At 45.8% G+C, this 25314-nt stretch overlaps 1 protein-coding gene and 1 long non-coding RNA gene across 2 annotated transcripts in view; one reads left to right on the top strand and one right to left on the bottom strand.

The window, feature by feature from the left end:
• CFDP1 (craniofacial development protein 1) overlaps positions 1-25314 on the bottom strand; it is a 61915-nt gene that overhangs the window by 35473 nt on the left and 1128 nt on the right. The window contains 3 exon segments of the mRNA XM_053987535.1: positions 9282-9386; positions 23163-23263; positions 25046-25274. Of these exon segments, the coding sequence (XP_053843510.1) occupies positions 9282-9386; positions 23163-23263; positions 25046-25274 (435 nt within the window).
• Positions 18812-21138, top strand: LOC128812881 (uncharacterized). Its single transcript, XR_008438863.1, has 3 exons — positions 18812-18897; positions 19209-19260; positions 20351-21138. It is a non-coding gene; the product is annotated as an uncharacterized LOC128812881 (long non-coding RNA).

The raw sequence follows: 25314 nt of genomic DNA, 5'->3' as shown, positions 1-25314 counted from the left end.
TTCCAAAGGGTTATTGCAAACAGCAGGGAGGGAAAAGGGATTTCACACATTAGGAAAAACACCATGATGGTGCTTGTCCTTAAAGCAGACGCTACACAGAAGGCCCTGGGTTGCACTGTCTGTTTAGCACTTCTCTAACACCAAACATTAAGTAGAACCCTTTGTCACAGGGTGCACATCACAGCACCGTGATGGCTGCAGGTCAGCGTGCAGAGTGCTGTACAAACCACTGCTGAACCACCTTCCTATTCTTCTGGCCTAAACAACTTTGCTGTGCATCATCCAGAACCTACAGCAAAGCCAAGGACATCCCCACATTCCAGTCTCCGGAGAGTTAGAGATATCGCATACACCAGCTGCTTCCTCAGCCGCCCTGCAATGGGAAATCTGCAGGTCACAGATGAAGAGGCAGACATGCTGCATCCCAGTCACAGTGTAAGGAAACAGCACGACCATGCTGAAAAATTACTCTTCCAGTGTTCTCCCAGGAAAGTTAAAAAATCTCATCGTTCACACGCTTACGCCTCTGCTGGGTTTTCATAGAGCTTCCCTGTGTGAGCCGTACTGGCAGGGACGCAGCTCCAGAGGAGTCAGGAAGGTTATCCTGCCTCTAGCAGAGGGGAGGGGGTGGGGGGAGACAGAGATGAAGCCGGCTGAATTCCCACAGGCTTTGCATTATGAAAGCCATGAGCAGCAATCAGCCAGGCTTCGTGAGTTCTCTTTAACCCCCTCCTTGCTGCTAAACAAACATCTGAACCGACCTCTGAACAGCAAACACATACTGGTGTACAGCACACCCAACATACTCAACCCAAAGGCAAAACAAGCAAGCATCTAAAAAACCAGCCAATTACTTTCTTTCAGTATTTTCCAAGAGGAGCAAGTTTTCTCTGTACTTCCATTAATGGGTGCTGCAACCAGACCTGCTGCTCTCAGGCCTACAGCTTAAAGGGGGGGAAAAAAGTGTAACAATCCAACCCTGCACATGCCCAGGACTTGTTACTTCAAGAAATGCCATCATTGTTCCCCAGCCAGGCAGTCGGGCGATGAACAGGCATCACTATTGTCCACTGGCTGCCTGAGGGCTTTTAGTAACAGCACTGAAGTATGAGCTCTTGAAAGGGTATCAAAGCTTTTGCACAAAGTCAGATCAGACTCATATATATCCTCTATTATTTGCTGATAATCATAGAATCCTAGAATGGTTTGGGTTGGAAAGGATCTTGAAAAGGATCATCTCATTCCACCCCTCATTCCACCTCCATTCCCTTGGGCAGGGACATCTTCCACTAGACCAGGTTGCTCCAACCTCCATCCAACCTGGCCTTGGTCACTCCCAGGGATAGGGCAGCCTCAGCTCCTCTGGGCAGCCTGTGCCAAGGCCTTGCCACCCTCACAGGGAAGAATCAATATTAGATGCTATGAAAAGAGATGGCACAAAATACATATTCCCCTGGGATTGCCAGAAAAAAAGAGTGGTCTCCAACAGAAATGTCAAATAAATCTGTTCCCTCCACTCCCTGTCTCAGTGGGTACAAGAGCATGTCACACATGTCCTTGCACACCCGGAGGGACATCTGCTGCCAACACAACACTGGTTATCTGCCTCTGCAGAGGGTCCCTCTGCACAGCAACTGCCTCAAGGACCACGCGCTGAAAAGCACAACGGCAAGGGCTCCAGGGCAAAGACGACTGGGCTGTAACCCAACACATTAGTAAGGCTTTGAAACTCCTTGGATAGGGAAACAAAGTACTCCATGGCTTGGCAGACTGGATTAGAGCACCCTGGAGAGCTTGAGACAGACTGGAGCTTGTTTGAGGTGCCCTTTCAGCTCAGACTGTGCACCAGTTCACTTGAGGCTCAGTTTTTTTTCTGCAGGAATAAGAGCAGTGGAAAAAATGGGGGACTCTGCCACCCCCACACCAGGACAGCAACAGCTGAAGTGAATCCTAGCTATCCTAACCATCCTCATCGCAGAGGAAATCCCCATGGGCCAGGCAGACACTTGCTCAGCCTCTCCTGGTCTTTTTCTAGAATCAAACAAAAGAGCAGTGGCAGAGACTGGTGCCAGCTGAAGAGGTTGCAGCTCTGAAGAGAGATCAAGCATGCTCCAAGAGCTCAGTCACACCAACACCTCCTTTCAGGCATGAAGGGAGAAAGCTGGCATTAGTTGGTAACTAACCCTAATTGCTTGACTTCACATCTTGATATCAATCCAGCCAGCCCATTTTCTAAACACAGTCCTGCACAAGGCTGACAGCATAGCATGCAGATCAAAGTTTTGGCTAACAAATGTGCTGGAAAATACTGGTGTGCTGATTTTCCATGAATGAGGCCACTAGTATGAGATTTTCCATGAATGAAGCCACTACTATGTGAAAAGCCTGGGGCAATGGGACTGCCTGAGAGCAGGGAGCATCACTCTACTCTGACTGCCACTCCAGCCTTACTTACTTGGTTCATATTTTATGAAGAATGATTCAGCTGAACTTGCTCCTTGACATGAGAAAAAAGGAGGAACACAAGTGTGGGAAAGCAAGAGGATGTAACACAAGCATCTGGTATGGGGGAGACACTCAAGGGAGATGATAAGGCTCAGTTAATATGCAAGGAAGCACTATAAAAGCAAAATAAAACAGGAGTGGAAACAAATCTTGGTAGACACACAGGCAAGGCATGGCACAGCTGCTAACAGGAGCTCTTAGCATCCACCTTCAATCCCAGGATTTATCAATAAAGCAAGGCTGCCCTTCTCACCTCTCACTCCAACCACAGCAAGTCCAGCATGGGAAGATACAGGGGTTTCCCTTCGCAACTTTGCAAGGGGTCTGGAATAAAAATTCAGCTGGCTTCACTCCCCATTAGCAGTTAATTTCCTCAATCATTTTTCACAGAGGAAGAAAGAGAAATGCTCATGATCCAAGAGATGAAAGCATATGAAAATAAGCCTCATAAAACCTGTACTGCCCTAAGGGAAAACTGTCCCACAATTTTCATTGGGGAATTATCAAAGGCCCCAGGCTAGTGGGGGGTTGTTTTTATTTTACAAGACAGATGCTTTAGAGAAGTAAGTCCTCAAATAGCTGAGATTCCATTCTGCTGAACCTCCAACGAGACTAGAAAAAGAAACAGCTGATCCCACTTAGTCCAGCCCAGGGATTCAGCTTAGCCACATCAAGACGAGGACTGGAGTAAGGCACGTAACTGTACAGGCACTGGTAAACTTCTTTCCAGTTAGATGCCATTGCCCCAAAGAAAGGCAACTGCACGTGTGGTAGCACGGCCACAGGAAAGCACAGCACAGAGCGAAAGAATCTCATTCATTTCTGTTGCAAAACAGAGGCTGAGGTAGAAGGCATTGACTCATTTGGCCTGAGAACAAGAAAGAACTGCTCCTGAGAGACTGGTTTAAAACAAGGATGTTTAGTGCACGTTTTGCTTTGAGTCTGGGAGAGTGAGTATGAAACTTCCCACACTCAGAGCTCTGTTTCTTATCAAAATAGGTTTAACATAAGCTCAGGAGAAAGAACTGTTCAGAAAAGGGGCAAAGTCCCAAAATGGCAGAGCTCTCCCACACACAGCTAAGCCTCAGAGGTGACTGCAGCCCTGGATAAGCCTGCAGGAAGCAGTCAGGTCCCCAGCGCAGGATCCAATGGTAGAGTGGCCATGGCTCACAGCTGGCTGGACAGGCAGACTCGGCTCCTCAGCTGGGCTGTGAAACCCCTGCAGGTGCCCTCGCTGCTGCCAACCTGCACTGACCAAGATGGGCACCCTCAGTGCTGTGGGTTCTCATTTCATGTGACACTGACTTCAAGAGGGGAGGCAGATGCTCAGAGGATGAGGTGTTTCACATGATTTACAAGTGTGCAGTAATCAGCATCTTATTTACTATGGCTGATGAAAACACTTCAACACTGAACAGATAATTTTTCCCAACAACAAACTTCCCCCCCAGACACATACAAACACCTTTCCACATTCATCCCTATAGAGTAATTAATTTCAGTTCCATTAGCAAATAAAACCAAGATACTCCAAAACCTCACCTAATCTCGTTACCATATTGACTCAATGAGTGGATACGTGTAAAACAGCAGACACTAACAACGAACAATTAAAATGAAGTTAATAACAACAAGGGATCTAAGATCCGAAGAGAAATTATTTACTTGGAACAGCTATTGCCACATTTAATCTTTCACAATAAAAGCGTATGAATAAGTAAAACTAGCTCTCGGGCACAGAATATTGCCCCTAGCTGGTTCATCATGTTCACAGAAAAGTATGTCATGTGCTACTACACCCAGACGTTTGGCTGCGGTGCAGGGGGCTGGATCTCTCCGTCTGGGAGAACAGCACTCTCTGGAGCACATTAAGGGAAGAGCAGGAGAAAGATGGGAAGCTTTGAATTCACTAGAAAGAGCAGAATTATTCAAATACTTAAGTGACTATTGAAAAAACTCCAGCTCCCCCAAATGTCTTGATTACTTGCTTTACTGGCATTCTTATTCATCCTGTACAAGAAAAATGTCCAAGAGTTTTAGCTAAATAATTGTTTGCAGTTGATACTGAGCTGAAGACTGTAAATTCTGCTTTCTGAGGAATAAAAGCCCATGGGATTGCTATGAAATGAAATTGCTCCCTAGAGGCATGCAAGTACTGCAGCACTTGCTCTGGATCATCCAAAGACTCCAAAAACTGAGAGCCTGTGCCTGTCTCACCAGTGTCCACATATGATCTCAAGTAACTAGTGTTGGTCATCATAGCAAAGGGATTCAACCAACTCATGCAGAAAGAGCATCTTCTGCAAAAAAAAAAAAAACAAAACAAAAACACCCAAAAAAACCCCACAAAACTTTAGATGCAAAGTAGCTCCTAGGAGGGGCCAGGCTGGAGAAGAAGGTCAGCTTAGAAATTACAGTAACATGTCAAGATGCTGCAAACAGGCACCAGGTTCTCCCACCATCCCTATCCTCCCACAAAAGTTGCCACCTTGGCTCCTGCACATTGATGGTAGAAAAGAAGCCATGGACAGATGTGTTCCTGCTGGAGTCCCTCTACTCCAACGTTAGCATGTAGCAGAGTAAATTATTTCTAAATGAAAAGATCTGAAGCTTTCCACACCATTTAGTAGTCAGTCCATGTGAACTGCTCTACTGTAGGGCTCTGGGAGGAAGGCGTCTATCATGAACAGGCTAGAGTTTATCTGGCTTTCTTCGTTCAGGGCAAGTATGTGTTCTCAGGGTCAGAGCTGTCCTGCAGTGCCTCTTCCTGCTGGGTCTTGTACTGAGGTCCAAACCCTTGCAGTCCCAAAGCAGCCTGGGGGTCGGCAAGCACAGCACCTCCTGAACTCTGTGGGAGCGGTGCCTGCTTGCTTCAAAGGCAAATTGTACCCGGTGTTTATACCAGCCTACAAGGCATGAAAAGGCCTAGGAGGTCAAATATCCACCACTGTAATTTCAGGCAGGATCAAACAGAAAAGCAACAGCTGGGCTGAGTGAGCAAGTCCACATTTAATTACAAATGGTTTCAGTAATAAGCAAAAGCAAGAACAAAGCCAGTGAAAAACCTCTCTTTTTCTTCCTGGCTCCTGTTCAGGCTGTATAGAAACAGTTGTCTAGAAGAGAATGTCAAATAAGATCCACCAACCACATTTTTTCCATTTTCAGGACTGCTACAGCACCACTATTCCCTGGGCAATGCCACTGTGCTTTGACAAGCGCCAAGGACCGATGGGCAGATCACAGCTGCTCCCACCGCAGGGCTGGGTCGGTGCAGGGCTTTCCCAGCCTGCAGCTCAACCCCTGTTGAGTCTCACAAGTACATGCACAGAGTCATTTTGCAGTAAGCTGTTTGGAGGATTTAATTTGCTTTAACATCCTCTGAATATGAAATGCTGCTGTAAAATGGGATTGCTAGCACAGAGATGATGGACCCTGCTCACAGGTCCTGCCTGGCCTGGGGAGAGGGCAAAAAACATCTCTTGGAGTACCAGGAATGCCCACTGATCCCTCCATCAGGTCAATGCATTTCATTTACAGCCAGGATCTACTCTTTCATTCCCCAAAAGGTCCTGGAGCAGTGGTTAAGGATAGGAAATGAGCCCTAAAACACAGAGACAAGAAGGCTTAGCTGAGTGAGTGGAGGGCTTTTTTTCGATGTTGGGAGCCTTCCACCCATTTATTGGGGTAGCAAGTAAGAAGAAATCAGTGGGTCCCCTCACCACATATGATACCTCTGATTGCATCAGCAAGAGCCTAACAGAACCCAAGAGCACAACAGAAACAACTGGAACAGAGTATCACAACACCAAACCTCTCCAAAAAACCAATGCCCACTGCTGACAGAACACTGCCTAGCTGTGTGTCACAGGAGGACACGATGGGAATAATGTGAAGGCTGGGAAACCATCACATCCCTGGGAACCAAGGGCTTCTGACCTTTCTAGCAAAGCCTGCTGAGAGAACTGGGTGGGTTGTTTTGTACTCCTGACTTTAATTACAGCCAAGTGTTTAAGTTATTCTCCTCCAACCACCCCCATGTCCCTCACAAGCACAAATCTAGCTTTTTATAGCACATCCGGTATGGATGTTAAACACATTCAGGAAATGCACTTTCAGCCCCAAACATCCCCTCCCCTGGACCAGTTAGTTTGCAAGGGTTTGTAACTGAAGACACGGAGCCGGGTATTTGGTTTTGTGACCGTTGCTTTTCTGGGTTACTTCTGCCTGTTTAGAGAAGGGAAATTCAATAAATGCAGCCTACCGAAGGGTAGGCTGGCTGCATTCAGAAATAATACACGCTGCTTGCAAGGTGAAGAAAGAAAAGCCAGATGGAGAGGCCACTCTTAGCTGCTCAAATTCCCTGCACACAGGGCAAGGCTTTTTTTTTTTTTTTTTTAATAGCTGACAAAGCTCTTGGGGGCTGACAATGGCTCACAGCACAGTGGGTGTCCACAGGCACAGCTAAGATCCCAAAATCACGTTTTTCACTGCCTTATGGCAATAGACTGGGGCTCTCCCATAATGCATAAGAGAAAAATGTACCCACTCCCCCAAATCTTCTATTTTAAGTAGACAAAAGGTGCAAAGAACTGTCAGGCTATGCCAGGCTCTGTTGGTCCCCAAGAACTGCTCTGGCATGTCACCAAGGCTTGTGACTCTTTGCTCCAGAGCAGCAGGGTCTGGATAGCTTGGCTCAAGTCTAAAATCTGACCTTTGAAATTTGCTTAACATATGGGGTTTGCCTCTGGCTTTAAGGAATACCACAAGCCTGCTAGTAATTTTCTCACCTGAAAATACCCTGGCTGTCTTCCCAGCTGGAAGCATCTTCCTAAGCCCAAAGGCAAGCATGTTTGCTGGCAGACTCAGGGATCAGTCTCGGATACTAGTCCGAGACTCCCTGGAGCACTCTCAGATCAGAGAGCCCATGCTGGCCAGATTGCCCCAGAGAACCTCCTGCTAAAGCCTCAGGAGAGCTGGCTGTTTCACACATTGATCCAAACACCACTGCTGTTCCTCTGCTGTAGGATCCTGCACAAAGTCAGGATGCACTGCAGGAGGTTGTGAAAGGGAAGGCATTTGGGGCTGTGCTGCTTTGGGGTTTGGTGCTCTGAAGAAAGGCAAGACATACAAGCCCAGGGTATTTTCCGCCACCCTCCTCCACAGCCAGGTCACCTCATGTTCCAGCCAAGCAACGGTCAGTAGGACATCACACATCAGCAAGCTGATCAATGACCTAATTAAGCTGCTTCCAAAATAATCTCACTGAAGGAAAGTTAAAGTCCTTGAACTCATTATTTCTTATACTGATTTTTAGTCTACTTTTTTTCCATATCTGATGTGAATTCTTCAGAGATCTGCAACATGAACTCAAACTGAGCTGTGGCTATTACTCCTGTGCAATCCAAGCTCCAGCAAAAGAAACCATGCCCCCTGGAAATGACCAGGCTGCACAAGCCCACTGGCCACCCAGCTCCTCCCCTGGGCCTGTAAGACGCAGGAGGAAACATGGATCTCTGCTGAACTGGAAGGTGAACAGCCTCTGGAGCTTTCCCAGTGGGCTGCCAAACGTGCCTGCACTCAGAGCAGCAGACTGGAAGGCAGTTCTGAAGACATGGGACTGCCAGCAGTGTGCACAGTGTGGAGCTGCCCCAGCTTCAGCTGCCACTCAAAGAAACTTCGGCCACCAAAACAGCACAAAGAATGCCAGCCCAACCCAAGGCAAGTTTTCCAGCACAAAACCCTGTACACAACACTTAGGTTACAATTAATGAGCTCTGCAGGGACAAACCCTTGTGCAGTGTGAACAAGAGCATGAAGACTATGCTCATCTATGCCTTCATTCAGCTCAGAGAACAGCAGCTGTCAAGGGTCATGCACACACACACACTATGCTTTCACTACCCTGAGCTAAGTACAAGCTATGCAACACTTAGCTGGAAAAATGAGTGACAATCCAGCTGCAGCAACTGAATAACAGCATCTCAGGGAAAGGCAGCCTTAACTCACACTGGAGAATTGCTCTAAGCAGACGGGAAGGACAATGTATTTATTTGATGGGTATTGTTTCTGTGTGATCAAATCATATGCAGCTTGTCTTTCAAATATAAATGCAAACAACTGACTTAAATAAAAATCATCACTGGAACACAGAAGCATCTCCTCTATTCCTAAGAAGCTAGTGATCTCCCAAGCTCATCAAGAACCAGACTGGCATGTCAGATGCACAGGGGACTCGACCTCCTTGTATCTTTGACAAGCATTATGATAATCTCAGAATTAGGTGTTAGAGCTTGAACAGAAAAGTGACAAATCCACATCAAAATGATATTAGAGAACATCAAAGAGGCAAAACCATCTCTCATTTAAATGCTCACCCGAAGTCTCTAAGAAGCCACAGCCCAGCCTGACATGGCTTTTTATAGCCCTGAGAAGCACCTGTCAAAGGAACTGCAGACAATCTCAGGAATGTTCCTTGGCTACCTGCAGTTTCATCAGGCTGCTTGAGACACTCAAATCGCTATTTCCTCACCAGGATGAATGATTTAAAGGATTAAAAATGTGAGCCTAAACCTATGAAGTGAGTCACTGGAACTCACAGGTTGCCTCCCCCGCTTCCCTCCAGCCCAAATCATCACACCTTCCAGGCCTACTCTTGCTCCCACTGAAATACTGCAGAAAACAAACACCCATTAAATACTGCAGAGCCGGCACTATCGGCTCCAGTGCCATCTTTCTCACTAAGGGCCCATACCCGGGCAGGGAAATCCCACACTCACCCTGAGACTGTCGGCAAGGAAGCTGGAGCTGCTGACTGCAGTTTCTCTTGCTGCTTCAGAAAAGATTTAGCTTCTTTTGAGTTTGAGTCTACTTCTTTAGTTACCCTGTTGGAGGAAAAGAGAAAAACCAGAGGGTAAGGAAGAGCTGTACTCAACAGTAAAATCAAAGATCCATCAAGGAAACACAGAAAACAGGTACAAGAGTCTCCACATCCTCTGCACAGAGATCACCTTCATCAGCTGCAAGCTGCATACACATCTTGTTAAGATTTCATTCCAGTGACAAACCCTCTACATTCATGGCAGAAAAAAGAAAAAGAGTAGCTAATTAGAGCTGGGAGAGGAGGGAATGTTTTTTATTTCCAACAAACTGGAATGCTTATTCATTCAAACAGGCGTGTCTCACTAGCAGCTACTAAATGCTCTCCTCAGGTCACTGGGGGCAATTCCAGGCTCTTAATTGGGCTCTTGATTTTCTCATTTGTTGGTCAGTGAGGCAGCTCTTCTGCCACCCATGTCTCACAGCACACAGGCTTGGCAACATCTGCAACCCAAACCAGAGCATGGAAACTGGCTCTGGGAATAGGCAACGGGAGAGAAAGCTCTGACAAGGTAGAATGTAGAAATTTACTCTCACTTTCTAGTTAATTTTTGTTTGAGGCCCCGAGGGTGCAAAATATTGAACTTCAAAAAATTATAAATCGATATGGCATCTACAGCAGGGAACGAATTATAAACATGAGAAAGAATCTCTAGAAAACCACTCAATAATTAATTGTTAGAAAACCCCAGCTACTTTAGCCCCTTCATTTACCATGACCTGCCTCCAGCAACATGCTTTTCACGCTCTCAGTAGCTCTTAATGAGGTTGCCCTGATTTGCCAAGCTAACAATTCTGTTCCCAGGGAGCACAAGCCTGTAAACCTCTCCAGGGCCCTGCAGCTCTATGGGCACAGAGGCAGCCTGACCCACAGCTCAGTCAGCACAGAAGAAACAATCCTCCATCTCACCCTCCTGCATCCTGGGCCTTTGGTTGTATCTGCTCCAGCAAGGATGTGCAGGCTCATCCCTGGTCTACATCAAATGCTGACGAGAGGCTGAAAGCCTGGCTGGCCATGGGGTCTCCCCTGGCTACAAGTCAGGCTAATCACTGCTTGCTTCCTACCCACCAATCTGACCCCGTAACTTGCATGAAAAACTGGCTAATAGTCATGGAGAAACCTCAGGAGCTGCAGCCCCAGATAGGTTTCAGCAGAAACCTATCTGCCGTCAAGGAAAGTGACACAGAGTTATCTGTTAACCCTGGAGGCACTGATGTCCTGAAATCTCATTTGCACACAACCAGTGCATCCACATCTCCATCCTGACAGTGAATCAGCATCTGAAACTTCCTTCCTCCTCCTCCACAGACTGCAAATGCAGTGGAAAAGGCACAAGAATAAATGCCTGTGCTGTACAACCGCTCAGCCTTGTTCTGCCAGTGCGGGAGGAGATTAACCCCATTTCCCCCCAGCATTGTCACATGCCTTTCAAACCATGGCAGTCATGTGGATAGAGACAATCCCACACTATGAATACTTAGAAGTGTTTGCTGATCAGATTGGTAAGGGAAGGAGTAGGAAAAGGAGAAAAGCACTCCAGAAAGAAAAAAAAACAACCCTTGCTACAGCATCATCACAGTTTAGAACACCCCAAACACACCATCCAGTCACAGCCCTTGGCAGCAGTGGTCATGTCATGTAGCAGTCATACACCAAAGGTTACCCTACATCCATGGATTTCATTTGACAGGATAAACTTGGTGTCTTCATGCAGCAATAAGAATTCCCCCCAACCATGAGGCTGAGTTCAGATCAATGCAATCACACAGTCTATTTATTTTCAAATGCAGCATCTAAACAGCCAGCTCTGACCCCTGCCAAGCTGAGAAGCAGCACCCTCTCTTGTGCACTTTGCAGTGCTGGCTCCTGGCAGGGTCCCTCTCCTCTTGTCAACCGCTGCACTGCTGTGTCATTAAGGGTGCACCCCTGGCACGCAGGGAGCACATGAGCCACAGAGAGAAACATCAGGCAACCTCGAGTGTGCAGGAGGCAACCAAGAGGTGCAGCACAACAGTGAGCAAGTCTTCAAAGCCAGTGGCAGAGCTGAGATCTCAGCACTGGGCCCTTGGCCTTAACCTCCTGTGTATCTTCAGCCTTCTCCAGCCTGGAAACAGAACTAACTGATGTCTCCCCCACCAGCTGAGGAAAAGAAAGGCACAAGGCTAAAATGAAAAAGAGCTCTAGGGATTTGCACTCTGACAGAGTTAGCATACTCTTGGTTGGACCAGCACTACAAGCCACAGCTCTCGGAACAAGAGATACTCAATCCCAGAAAGAGTGAGAAAGCAGAAAGCACATGATGCACAGGCAGAGTCTGGCACAGGCCTTCAATGACAGACACTTCAGCTATCCAGGGGTACAAGATATGTTGCTACCAAGGGTTTACTTGTGCTTCGATTCTCACACCCTCCTCCACCTTGGAGTACCAGTAACAATGGCTGGGCACAAAATACAACACTTAGCTCCATTTTCTTTGCTCCTTTGGCTTGTCAGCAGCTGCTCCAACATATATTTTTGGAGTTGTCCGCTGCAGAAATTTAGCTGCAAGGCTGCATGCAACCTGTTCCACCAGGACTGCCCAGCTGGGGACAGAGGAATGCGACAGAAATGTAATTAAAAGTGACCTTTCAAGGCAATTCCATCACAAGACACACTTACTGCCTCATAAATTGAAACAAAAGCTGCTCTGAGGCAGGCTGCTGCTGGGCTGATGCCAGCAGCAACTCCTGCACCACTCCAACAGGAATGATGGAAGAGTATTAAAGAGCTTTACAAGGTATTAATTCAGGTTATGCACATTTCAACCTTTCCCAGATCCCAGGCCAGGAAGGAAAAAGAAATCCTCTGGTCTGCATTATTATGGGAGACAATAACTCTCTCCATGTAGAAACCAAAACAATTCTTGTTCTTCATGGGGAGAAATGGGAGTCATTAATTCAGCTGGAAGAAATCACAGTCATTACTAAGGAAAATTACAAGACCTTTCACTTTTAAATACTTGATAAATAACTATTTGCCTGACTGTTTACTGGGATGCTATTCACACATTGTAATCCAGGACTAAACATGAAAATAAGTACATTGTCAGCAATAAAACAAGTAGCTAGTGTCTCGCCCACTTGCAGCCCTGTAATTCACACACAAAGCTGCTCACTCTCATCACTTTGCCACAGAGATTTCATTACACTGCTATGCTATTAAATTGCATAATAAGACTTCCAAAACATAGAACAGTTATTAATTTTTTGGACCATGCCAGAGCCTGGTAGCATAGATGATGCTACTGTACAAGGTGTTGTGCAACTGTAAAATAGAAATGTCTTCCATATTTAGAAGTTATTATAAGGAAAACATGCTAGAAAATGGATCACTAAGTGCCCTGAATACTTACAGATGTCCTTCTTAAAACCCTTCATCTCTGAACCAAGCTCAAAGTGGTAGCCAAACATTTAGGCATAGTCATACCCACCCAGCCTGCTGGTTTGGTGCCCAGTGTATGTTAATTCCAACTTCCACTGAAGAACTTATCACCCTCCTTTTACAGTTACCAACTGAAATGCTGCAACCCAAGTGCATGGAAAAGGCCCCAGGTTATGTATGCTGGGCACAAACCACATGAAAACAACACCTGCTGTCAAGGCTGTCCCAGAAGGGGTTCCACAGAGCACTTACAGTACTGAAATGTACCAGATTAGTTTAAGAGCAAGTGGTTGATCTGCTCCCAGCAGTGCCCTTAGCCATATTAACTGCTACAAAGAAGGAAGAATACATGCTGGAATGAGCATTATGCTGACAGCTCCAGCTAATCTGCAGAAGGGGATTAAACCCAAATTTTCATGCTTTAGTTCAGTGGCAGAGTGAGTCTAACACACCTGCTTGTCTGCTGCACACTGGTCTTACACCTGGTGTAGAGCTACCACGCAGGAGGGTCCCAGTCCATCACACCATGGCACAACACAACACCCACAGCCCAGGACTTGCCCCACCCAGTGTGGTGCCCAGGTGCCTCCACTCCAGCACAGCTGAATCCAGTCCTGCTGGCCAGAAACAGAACTTGTGTAAGGGATGCCAAGGCTGCAGTGTGTCAGCAAAGCACCCAGCTCAGCAGTGAGCTGCAAGGTGCCCTGCAAGCCCTTGGAGAAGTGCACCAGCAGAGCTTCATCCTTGCACAGAGGGGAAATGGAGGCAGGATAAGGGCAAGCTGGGAAAGACAAACAGGCATATCAAGAAAGCTTGCAGGCTAATTATCTGTAGTCTGCTGTAGCAACCTTATGCATCCCAAGTGCCAAAATACCTCCAATTTACCCCCAGGTAGCTCAACACAGCTACAGTCTCCTAAACAAAACACCTGGTGCACATCAGGCTGAGAAAGCACGTGTTGGTATTTGGATATAAGGGGACTTAGAGCAGTTAAAATCTTTACTCACAGCAGCACAAAGTTACTCTCTCCCTGACCCTCCTGCTGAGAAAGGGAGAACAAGGGTGGAAGCTGTGGAAAATGCCAGCTCTTTACCACTCGTACTCAGGACACTTTCCTTGCTTGGGAAACCTGCCCTAGTTTAGACCTGGCACAGTTATAAAACTTTCCACACTATCTTAATGTTAGCTCTGGGGAATCACAGACCAAGGAGGACAAAAAATAGGCTAATTACCCTTTTTCAATATTCCCCATCTGTGTTTAGTCTCAATAAATAGTCCTCCAGCCTTCTGGAATGATCACTTAAGGAGAAAGTAATACTAATCTACAGGGGTTTGTTAAAAAAAAATCCCTTTTGAGTTGAGGAATATTTTTTCTGAATTTTTTTGGTGGACTTTTGTGCTTGAGCTGCAATGTCCCAGGTGCTTTCCACAGACAGAAACAATGCATGAGAGGCAGATCCTCCAGCCTGCAAGGTCCTGAAAATGCTGGTGTGCACAGGTTCAGCACTTTCCAGGAGGGAATTAAGTCCTCACCCAAGTGAACCTCCAGACCACATCTGCCTGCACACTGCATATGTATGTATTTTATGTTGAATTGCCTGGTGTAGAGCAGAGAGAGCTAAAATTAGTACAACCCCATCACTTTTCTAATTTCAAAGTAAAACATTAGTTTTCCCCCTTTCAGAAAAAAAAAAAAAACATTCCTCTTCAAACCAGGTAGGAGAAGCTGTTCCCTGGGAAACTCAGCCTATTCCCTGAAGCAACACAGACAAGACCAAGCTGGAATAACTGATAATTTTGTAGGTTGACTAGATAGGCAGAAGAAGCTGGCTGGTTTCTAGACAGAAGCTGTTGGCTGGTTTCTAAAAAGAATCAAATGTGATGAGAGCTCTCCTGCAGTCAGGCAAGGGCCAAGCTGCCTGCCTGGTGCTGCTCCTCACAGCAGGTGTGTGCTGCTGTCCAAGCAGTCAGCCCAGGCTGCATCTCAAACCAACTCACCTGAAAACAAGCACAGGTGAATGGTATTTTAACATCAATAATGCATACTTGTAAGCCTTGAAGGAAACGACCGATTTTCCGTGATCTCCTGCATGACAAAGACTCCGTGACAGATGCAAAGAAAACATCAGTGGATGGACAGTGCTGCCTCCTGAAATGCTGACCAAGCTGTCAGGCCCCTTTTGGACTTCTCCTTGCAGCTCCTGCAAGAGGCTCCCTAAATCCAGAGGGCAGCAGCACTCCAGTTATCAAGCTCCCACTGGGGCTTGCAATAGGTAGAGCATGCCAAACATGCTTCTCTGGAGAAGCTGACCCGCAGCCAGGGCACAAGCCTTCATCTTGTTGACTGGAGCTGTATTCACCCCAGTTTTAAGCACCTCCAAGTACCAGGTCTCTTCTTGCTTCACTGGATAAGTATTCCCTTGGCCAGCTCCCTTGCACTGCCTCAAAGTCCCACCATGCATTAGCATGTCAATCTTTGAAGCATCCCTGTGTTTTAATTTGTACCTCTCAAAAGGATTAAATTAAGATTCTGGAACACACCTCTGAGCTGAGTAATCCAGATGAACAGATGAGCTGCTGCGTGTGTGAGTATGACAGTCCCCCATTAATCATGACCTGCAAATACAGTGAAAACCAGACAGATCCCTGCAACCCTCCAACTCCCCCAAAGAAGCACAGTGCTCGTGTCATGGATGCCTCTCCTGCTGAAGGATAGGAGTACCACAAGTATTAAGAGCCAGGGGTTCCAAATTCACTTAGAGCTATGAACACTGGACACAAAGGCTACACGGATCATAGCAGGAGCCAGCACACACTACAAAGCAGAAGCATCCCCATGGGGGAAAGGCCAGACCAAGCTTGGCTCAGTTTGTAGTGTGTTAATGAGATTGTATGGCAGCAAACAGCTCTGCCTCCCCTTCAGGCTAACACAGAATCCCTCTTGCTTCACCATCTCTTAGTTACAGAAGAAAATAATGCATCTTGCAAGCTGCACTTTTCAGCAGGGGAAACCCCAGGCCCAATGCCTGCGAAGCAGGCTCTGCCAGCACCTCACCAGACATCAAAAGCCCTTTTCTGAGCCTGGAGCTGTCAGGAATGAGCAGCAGCTTGGAAACAAGGGAAACAGGCCAAGCAGCAATATGCTGGGAGTGGATCTGAGGCCCCTGAGATGAAGGCATGAACAGAGGGACCAAAGAGCCCCTCAATAACAGCAGAAGAGCTCCTGTGATACCGAATTGGTCAGTAAGCATCTTCTGTTTTCACACAGGAAACTACCTGAGAGGCAGATAAAGAAACAGTATCTTCTTCTGGGGAAGGCTGTGATTTTTACTGAAGTATTTCCACACTGACTTACACAGAACACAGGCAGAACATACACTGAAGAACCTGAAGATGAGACAATGCAGCTTGTCATCCAGTTCCCAATGCAGCACCCAGACAACCCAGGTTTGAAAGACCCAGAAATGGCCAAATTAATCCGGAGGTCAATCCATCATTTTGGAGATGCTTTGAAACTCCTCCTACCTCTGGAGATCCCAGCTGAGCCTTCTTTTTCATCACACCGATTACCAGCAAAACCACACAAATGAAACCAGCATACATAAATTATTTCCTTGAAAGCAGCAAGCCACATTAGAAGCCAAAGATGACTTTCAGGTGGGCATCTGCTCAGTCACTTTGGGAGTTTCAAAAGCATGTTGAGATAAAGGAAGACAACAGGGGTCACCATGTTGGTGAGTGCAGGGCTATAAAGTAACACTTTGCAAGTCACAGCCCCTCTGAGCAGAAGCCTCATCTGCACATCTACTAATGACAAAACCCTGATTAGACACTGTTCATTAGCCCATTCCCCTTTTCCAAGCACATTAAGCAAACCATAACATGATTTATTTTAGAAGCAAGTGTTCTGGCTTAGAGTCCTGGCTTGGTTTGATGTTTATGAAGTTACAATTTCTGCAGCTGCCTCTGAGAAAGGCAAATGGCTCACAAGTGAACCAGCACACAGCATAGCTCCTGCTCACACTTACTGACCTCATCCCTGGGCCACCGTTGTGCCAATCGGCACTGTACAATGTTAGTATTCCCCAGGGAAATTCTGAAGCATCAGGGAATGGATGCACACAGAGGAAAGGTTATCAAAACGAGCTCCTGAGACCCTGTCATTCTTGAAAGGTAACGTATTTTCATTTAATGGCTTCCAAAAAAAATCAATAGTTGTTTTTTAAATTGGAAAAAACCAATATAAACTGTAGATAGCTGAGGCATGCTTTGACCTCTAAGGAAAACAACAGCATAAGGGCAGAAACAGGCTGCTGCCTACACTCCATTATGCCAAGATCAGCATTTTGGTGATTGGTGGTAGAAAAGCAACCACCCACTTTTTAGTCTGCCACTCTTAAACAGTGGTCACATTCATATTCCAGGTAATTCTGGTCAGTTTGATTTTTCTTATGGTCCCACAGCATCATCCCCATGCTTATACTGTTCAGATTAAATTTCTGGGAAAATCTTAAAAGCCAAGGTTTTTGCACCATGCAAGCTTCCTTCAGAAAGTGGCTAGAACACATTTCTCTAGAACACCTTAACCAAAGAGGACTGAAGATAAAACCCTACTGACAGCTGGCACCACCAGTCAGCAACACAAAACAGAAGTCCTCAAGGAGTGGCTTTTCAAAGGGCCACTGAAATTCATTTGTCTTACTTTTTCTAACAATTCCTTGCTACTGCAATCAAAGCCATTGCAAAAAGCACATCAAAATATGAATGGTTTCTTCCTCTGCTCCTATTAGCTCAGTTCATTGTCTTCCATATCTAGCCTGACAACACCCAACCACCTCATCTGGTGGAAGTTGTGTAGCACTTGCTATCCCCCTGGACAAAAGGCAGGGCTTTCCAAATATCAGGCTTCAAGACACATATTCTGGTGATGCTCACCTGCCTTCTCACTCACAGGTATAAGCAATACAGCAGAAGCTTTTTCAAAAAAGCACACATGGAAGACTTCAAGCACATCAACCTTGATCTGATGTGCACCACACCACCTACAGCATCAAGAGATGCCCACCCAAACTCCTGATCTTTCTCCTGATTTTAAAAGCTACTGTGCTTCACTCAGCATTGCTCAAAACCCCATGAGCACAAAACAAATTACCAAGATTCACACCCAGCAAGAAGTGTGAGCATGCTGCCAGCCCCTTGCATTGATTCATCCACTGAGTTCCCTGAAAAGCATCACAAGGTATGGAGAGGGTTAATGGTGTCACATGCTCTCTCACTGCTTGTTAGCCTGACAGGTCTGACTGGGCCATGCTGAGAGCACAGAGCAACACAGATGGACAATTATATGTTTTAAAAATTACCCTCTGTGCCAGCTCTAAATCTTGAGACTTGTGGGAGTCAATTCCCTGCTCTTTTTATCCATTCCCCTTGAAATACATCATCAGTATCAGGATTTTCCTTCCACTCTTCTTGCTTTCCAGGAAAAAGCAGAAGCAGCTGCTATTTCTCAGACAGCCACCTTAACTGTCTTCAAAGCAACACCATAAGTGACAGACTCCCAAACTCCTTTGTTTGCCAACTTTGTCACAGTTGGTTGGTCTTAGTAGTCATGTAAGGAACAGAGACGATATCACAGCCACTGATAAGGAATCAGAATCTGAGCAAGGACTGTGGAAAGCTCAGGCTGCACCCTGCACCCTTTCCACCTGCTATCACCTAAAAAGGGTCTGGGATCAAGTGGTTGAAGCTCTGGAAGAGGACAGCAGATCCAGAGTTAAAACAGTGAGCAGTCTAGGACATAGCTGTCCATCCAACAAGCACACAGGTGAGCTAAAATTAATAAAAGAAAATCAAAAATTCAGTAAGGAGAGGCAGCATAAAGCAATCCCAAAGCAGCAGTACTGTACAGCTGCAGAGAACTGAATTATGACCTCACCTCCACTCTGAGGTCAGCACTTCTTGGTGAAAAGGAATAAATCAGTCCTCCACCAGGTCTGCAACTCTACTGAGGAGCTCATCAAGGTGAAGAGCTCAGCAGCCCAGACAACACCTCAGACTGGGCTCAGGCCTCACCACCTCACCCATTCAGGCCTAAGGTAAACCTCAGTGATTTCACTGAAAAAAGAAACTCCATCAATGGTCTGTAGCTGCGCCTGCACAATTCCTGTTGTCAATGGCATTCTTGTACAGAGACTTGGGGCGCTGGCCCAGAAAGGGCTTCCATTAGCACAGGCAAGCCTCCTGACAAGAACCTGCTCTCAGCCACCTCCCTTCACCTTTGCTTCCTCTGCTCAAAAGTCATGAAGTTCGCCACTAAACCCCTCAACTTAAGATCCAGCTTAAGGTCCTTAAATTTCAACTTGCAAACAATCTCCTCTGAATAATCTTTCTTGAATCCTTGATGTAGGCTGAAAACCTGTGAAGCAGCAACACAGAACGAACAATGAGGTTTTGTCCAGGTACATCCTAGATGATAACCACATACAGACAGTAACAGATGAAAATCAGGTTATTTTTCAGCCCATACTTCAACTGTGGCAGATGAAGTATCAAATTCAGCTAGTATAAACCTCAGTAATTACTACAATAATTTAAGCTTATAACTATTTGGTTATAAATCATATACCTTAGGTACTTCTTTAGCAGTTTTAAGATGTAATAGCTGCACTGTCAACCACTGTGTTCCCAAACTCAGAATACAAGCTCAGCTCTGCTCAGCACATGTACCAGCACAGCTTGTTTCCTCAGAGCACAGTGGTCACACAAGTAAAAGCAGTCCTACAGCAGCATCCCGGGGCTATTCTAAGTCACAAATGTGGTCTCCTACACAAGTCAATGACAGGCAACCCTTATCCAGAGATGGGAATTCATGTCTCAGGTAGAACATTCAACACACTGTTTTCACATGAGTTTGCCTACCTCTTTCTACAGAACTATATAAACTTTAAGTATTCCTTAAATCCAGCAGCAAGTTACACACTCAGCGTGACACTGCTTGTTTGGCACTGGCCCTTCCTACTTTGATTTGGCCCATGCAATGCACCAGCTCAGTGTGGACCCCACCTATCCTTGTGAGAAAGGAGCTGTGACAGGAACACCTCCCCATTCACAGATGGAGAGTGGAGCCCTACTACGGCTTTGCTTTGGCTGCTTGGTTCATGCACATGGGGAAGCAGCCAAGTCACTAAAGCAGCACAAGCCACAGCTCTGCCAGCACAATACAGCATCATCAGTACAGTACAGCAACTCTGCAGTAGCAGGAAAGCATCCCCACCACAAGAATAACCTGTGTAAAGCTCTGGCTTTAAACTAGACGAACAAACCACGTGCAAGAAATACAAAGCTCCTAGTCTGGAGTCCTCTACTTGGAATCTGAAACATGAATAAAGCAGGGTGCTGAACACAGGCCTTCCTAAATTAACACCCAAGCCACTACTCCTTTTAACTTAGCTTTGCCTCCCACAAGCCAAATTAAGGTAGAGAAGATGCTTCAAAGTAAAATCTGTTGCTGACAGCAATCAATAATCTGACTATGCTCTTCCCTCATAGGCTGTCACACTGACACCATGGGGCCAGACCACGTATGTGAGCTCCACTCTGCTGCAGTCCCAGCTGGACACAAAGTTCACTTTCATGGAAAGAGCACAGAAGAACCATTTTGATGCACTGAGCACAAGAGAGTTTAAAGAAAGCCAAGGACCAAATCCTTTTGGAGTGCCAAAGAGAAAACAAGCAATTACAAATCGCAACAGTTTTTCCCTGGCACTAGGGATGCAATTCCCTATTAATGCAAACACACGTCCTGCACTGAGAGGCAAGTTCATAAACCAGAGGCTTCAAAGGAGTTTCAGTCTCTTCTGCCAGGGAGAAATGGCTTGAACTTCCATTTAGATGCTGAATTGCCTTTGCAAATTGCTCTTGCTGCCCACAGTTACAGCTATGTGGGTGACAGTCACCTGCTGCTCCTAATCTATTTAACATGAGGGAGACAGGAAAAGCAGACAAAGTCCCAACTGGAAAGCACTGCAAACAGTTTAAGATTGTTTCTAGTTCCAGGATTCAACAGCTTTAGTTTTACAAGGCAAAGTTATATAATGTATTTTCTAAAATTAGAAGCTACTAAATTAAAATCTTCATTTGGTAATTGTTAATTCTTAACACTCCAAAGCTAAAGTTCAGCACTAGCAACTGATACAAACACAGACTCATCAAAACAGACATTATGTGCAGCAAAAACCTACAGGGGAGTTGACAACACAAAGCCCCTTTACTATTCCACTATAGCCCTGTAGCTGGAGATCATTCAAGCCACTTCTGCTACTCCAATCAGGCCAGAAAAATCATACCATCTTCGTACAGGAGAAAATAAATTGTTCTGCAACAGGAGATCAGGGCTAGACAATCTTCTGTTAAGAGCTTAGTGAGCAGACTGTGAAAATTTGTGCCCTGAATCTTTCACTGCTTAAATACTGATCTAAATTCTTCTCAAGCTTTCAAAAGAGCAACACTCAACAGTAGCCTCAAATCATTTAGAAAGGCAAGCAACAGAGACAGCTCTCAGTTCCTTCAGTCCAGAAATGCACACGCACACAGCTACCGTGTGGTGGCCTTTTATAAGCAACGATTTGCCAGCTGCTTCCCCAGGCAAGGAAGTCAGTGTTTGGTATTCAGAGCATTTGCAGACGTTGGGGTGGTGCAAAGACAACCTCCTGCTATTTTGGAGAAAGAGCAGCCCTCTGAGCCTCACCTATTGCCATTAGGGGAAAGTACCAGCAGCTGTGAGTAGCAAGTACACCTTGTACTCTATCCACAGCTAACAGTGTAACCCATTTAAAGAAGCAAAATGTAGCAAACAACATAAAAGAATCAGCTTTGCACATCACAAAAATCAAGGGGGCAAAAAACATTGAAGGATTTTTCTGTTATCAAAGAGCTCAAGAACATAACTTTGTTGTAACTCTGGTACCAGCAGAAAACAGTGCTCCAGACCTCACTGCAAACCTTCTGTTGCTGGCTCTGTAACCAATTGATATAATACCTGCTGTAAACAAAACATGCATTAACCTTGGTGTTTGCAGAATTACAGTCTCATTGTCACCCAGGCTCCAGCTATTGCCTATTTCATCAAGAACTGGTAGAAATTTCTAGTGATTCCTCTGCAGTTTCCCAAGGGAAACAGTAAGCACTGAGCAGTACAAAGGACACCATGAAAGCAACTGGTGCAGGAAAATATGTCTTTTTCTTAGTTCTTAAGAAACTACAGATCAGATACTGATGTCAAAAGCATAAAATCAGCATCTTAGGAGCCCTGAACAACTTCTGTTCACATAAGGCAACCAATGTTCCAAAGGGCAGTAAATGAAGTGAATGAAGCTCATCAGTGAACGAGGGGTATTCCTATGGTCTGGCTTGCCCAGGGAAGTAGCAAAGTCCCTACTGTGGCTCACAGCTCTCTTCAGATTTTTCAAACAGCTCAGGCAGCAGTGCTAACATGAAAAGCAAGAGCAGCAGAAGCCCCAGCTCTGCCTCCTCCAGATTTTGGCAGGGTGAGTGTTATTGCTGGGAGCTGCTGCCCTCTGCTGTCACAAGACACGAGCCAAGTTAGTCTGACAAAACCAGATTTACTGCTCATATAAATAAAATCCCCATGATAAGAACCAGCAGTTCACAGGGCAGTCAGATTTCAGGTGGGTTCAGCCAGGCCCCTCAGTTCTGGTCTTATGCATTTATAAAATACCTGGCCCTTCTTGCAGCACAGCCTGAGAGGCCTCTTGTAAGCCAAACTCAGCCTAAAGCATGATTTTACCCAGGCCATCCCCTTTGCTGCAGCTGTTTCAGAGGCAAAAGCACTCAGCTGTTAGTCTGCTAACTAGCAAAACACCCCTTACTGCCTGCAAATCTTGTTTGTGGATTGTGAACATCACCAGGGAAAGTGCCAGCCAATATCCTGCCTGCAGCACAGAACCTGGACTAGGCTGAAGGAACAAAATGTGTTACCCTCATCCCTGTGGGACCAGATGTGCTTCCTTCCTTGTCTCAACCTTCCCAGTGACAGTGTCACTAGGGAAGCTCTGCCAACCATTATAAACACTGGCCAGATGGGGAAGTCTAAGTGAATTTGAATTACATTTATGAATGTTAAGAAGTTGAGTAAAGACTGAGGTCTGCATATAAAGATACTCTGCAGCTCTGATGCAGGAAAATCTTGGCCTCATTTTGCCTGATATCTGTATGTGCTCACAATAAAAGAAAAAAACAGTGTAAAGAAGACCCACTGTGCTTCAGAGCCCAGCTCCAGCCAGCATGGCAGCACTCAGTTTGCACTGGGCCCACAATGGACACGTCACATCTGCCAACTTACTTGATTTCCTCACCAGCAAAATCAAACGTTTTGGTGATTGTCACTTTTCCTGAATCTTTTGGCTTCTCCTGAGGCTTATTCCCACTGTTCTCTTCTTCAGCCTACAAAATACATGAAGGAGAAAGCAAAATAATGCATTTGTGGTGCCAAGCCAAATTATTATTCCAAAGGGCCAAGGGCCCAACACAGACCTTGGGTAGCACTGCAATCAGTGGGTGGTCTAAGCAAGTCACTCACAGACAAGATAAAAGAAATAAATAAATTTCATTCCACCAGAATGGAATTCCCCATTCCCCAGGCTGTCATTGAAGCTCTAGGATCAAAACAAACTAAAACAAGAAGTGAAATTGTAATAAATGTAGGAAAGAGCAAGAATACATTGCAGTGGTTCAGAAAGAAAGCAAAAGCCTGGAGACTTGGTTCTCTCAAACTAAGCACCACCAAGCAGGAAAGCTGCCAAGGTGAATTCCACTAAAGTATGTTTATTTTTACTCAACAACAGAGAATAACAAAACTCATCAGCAGAAAAAGCAATGCTGATCTCCCCTGATCTCCCTACTTGTCAATAACATCTCTTTTATTTGAAAAGGAAAAATCTTTATCAAGCAATTTGTCAACAATGCCTCAATTTACTCAGTCACAGCTACAGCTAAAAGGATACATAAAAAACCTCAACCGCTGTAAGTTACCAAAGCAAACTCCAAATTCTTGGTCTAAATCAACCACACACCACAGAGATCTTCAAGGAGGCAATGCAAGCCCAAGAAGTTTACAAAGAGAACAGAGGAACTGCATGCCTCCATGAATTATTCCAGCCTATGGAGGAACTTTCAAAGACATCTCACATTTTAGCAACCAGCCCATAAAAGTAGAAGTGCTTAGAAGAAAATGTTCACTTCTCTTCTTCCCTCTGACTCTACAAGTAACCACCCCAGCTGCTCAGTCAGTAATAAGGAGAAGCAGGAGGGCTCAGATGAAAGGACTCTCCTTCCAAAAGCTGCAATCAAATACTACAAAACTATACTTGCTCCACAACCTTCCGACAGTCATAGGAAGAAGCTTCACACAGTCAGAACTGTACTCACCAGGCAGACTCCAGTCTTCTGCTACTGAACATTTATTTTGGCTGACCATCTAAAAAAACCCAAACTGATAATTCTAGCAACAGAGGCTCAGTTGTGGTACATTCTTCCCTTCTACCACCTAAAGCACGAAAGGTTTTGACAGGGAAGCACGTGCACCTGGTTTTACTGAGAACCAAATCCTTTCAAATAGCTACCACACAGAATTCTCTCTCCAGAAAAACCTCTGCACACTGAGAGCACCTTACTGGAGCTTACAAAGCACACAAGAATGCCAGATTCTATCTTGCTACAAACGTGCAACATGCAGCACCCTCCAGACCCCCTCCATGAGGATGGAGGCACAGAGATGCCAGCACAGACCCCTCTTGCTTCCCACTCACACACACAAAGCCTCCTTTTTTTTTTTTTTTTTTTTTTTTTTTTCTTTTAAGCATCAGGAAAGGTACAAGCCTCAGGGAGAGCTGGGTCCACAGGCACAACTCAGACCAAAGCTCATCATTCCTGTATCAAAAGAGGCATCCAGGACCAGAAAGGGAAGCCAACAGGGCTGTGTAGGACACTCCAAGATGCTGACAGATAGCTCCAAAAGCAGCACCACCTCTGCACTAGGAAGGAAGTCAGCACCTTGCAGTCTGGCCCATCAGGGGATGTGAGTCTTACAAAGGAGAGGGGGCAGGGGCAACCCCAGCCTCCTCCCAGCTGTGTCCAACACCTGATACCAGCCAGAACCAAGGGGGCATGCTCTAAACCTTCAGGCCCTTCCCACACTCCCTGGCTGAAGGCCCAGGCCCCCATTACCTTCTTGATTTGTGTCCCTTGTGTGGCAGCCACAGCTTTGGGCTTCTGTCCTACATCACTGAGGAAACTGGCCCAAAGAGCATCCTCTTTCTTTTTTTCTTCTTCTTCTCTGCTTCTTTCTACTTGCTCTACATTATCCACTTCCTCCTCTTTCTGCTCCTCTCCGTTCTGGGCCTTTTCTTCCTCTTTCTCATCTGCCTCTAGCAAGAGACCGCCTTTCTTCCTCTTCCTGAAAGCAGATGCCAAAAAAGAAGAAAAAATGGAGCTGC

The sequence above is a fragment of the Vidua macroura genome, chromosome 11 (assembly GCF_024509145.1).
Source record: "Vidua macroura isolate BioBank_ID:100142 chromosome 11, ASM2450914v1, whole genome shotgun sequence".
Taxonomy (NCBI): Eukaryota; Metazoa; Chordata; class Aves; order Passeriformes; family Viduidae; genus Vidua; species Vidua macroura.
The sequence above is the reverse complement of the archived record's forward strand: the minus strand, read 5'-3'. Positions and strand labels throughout refer to the sequence as shown.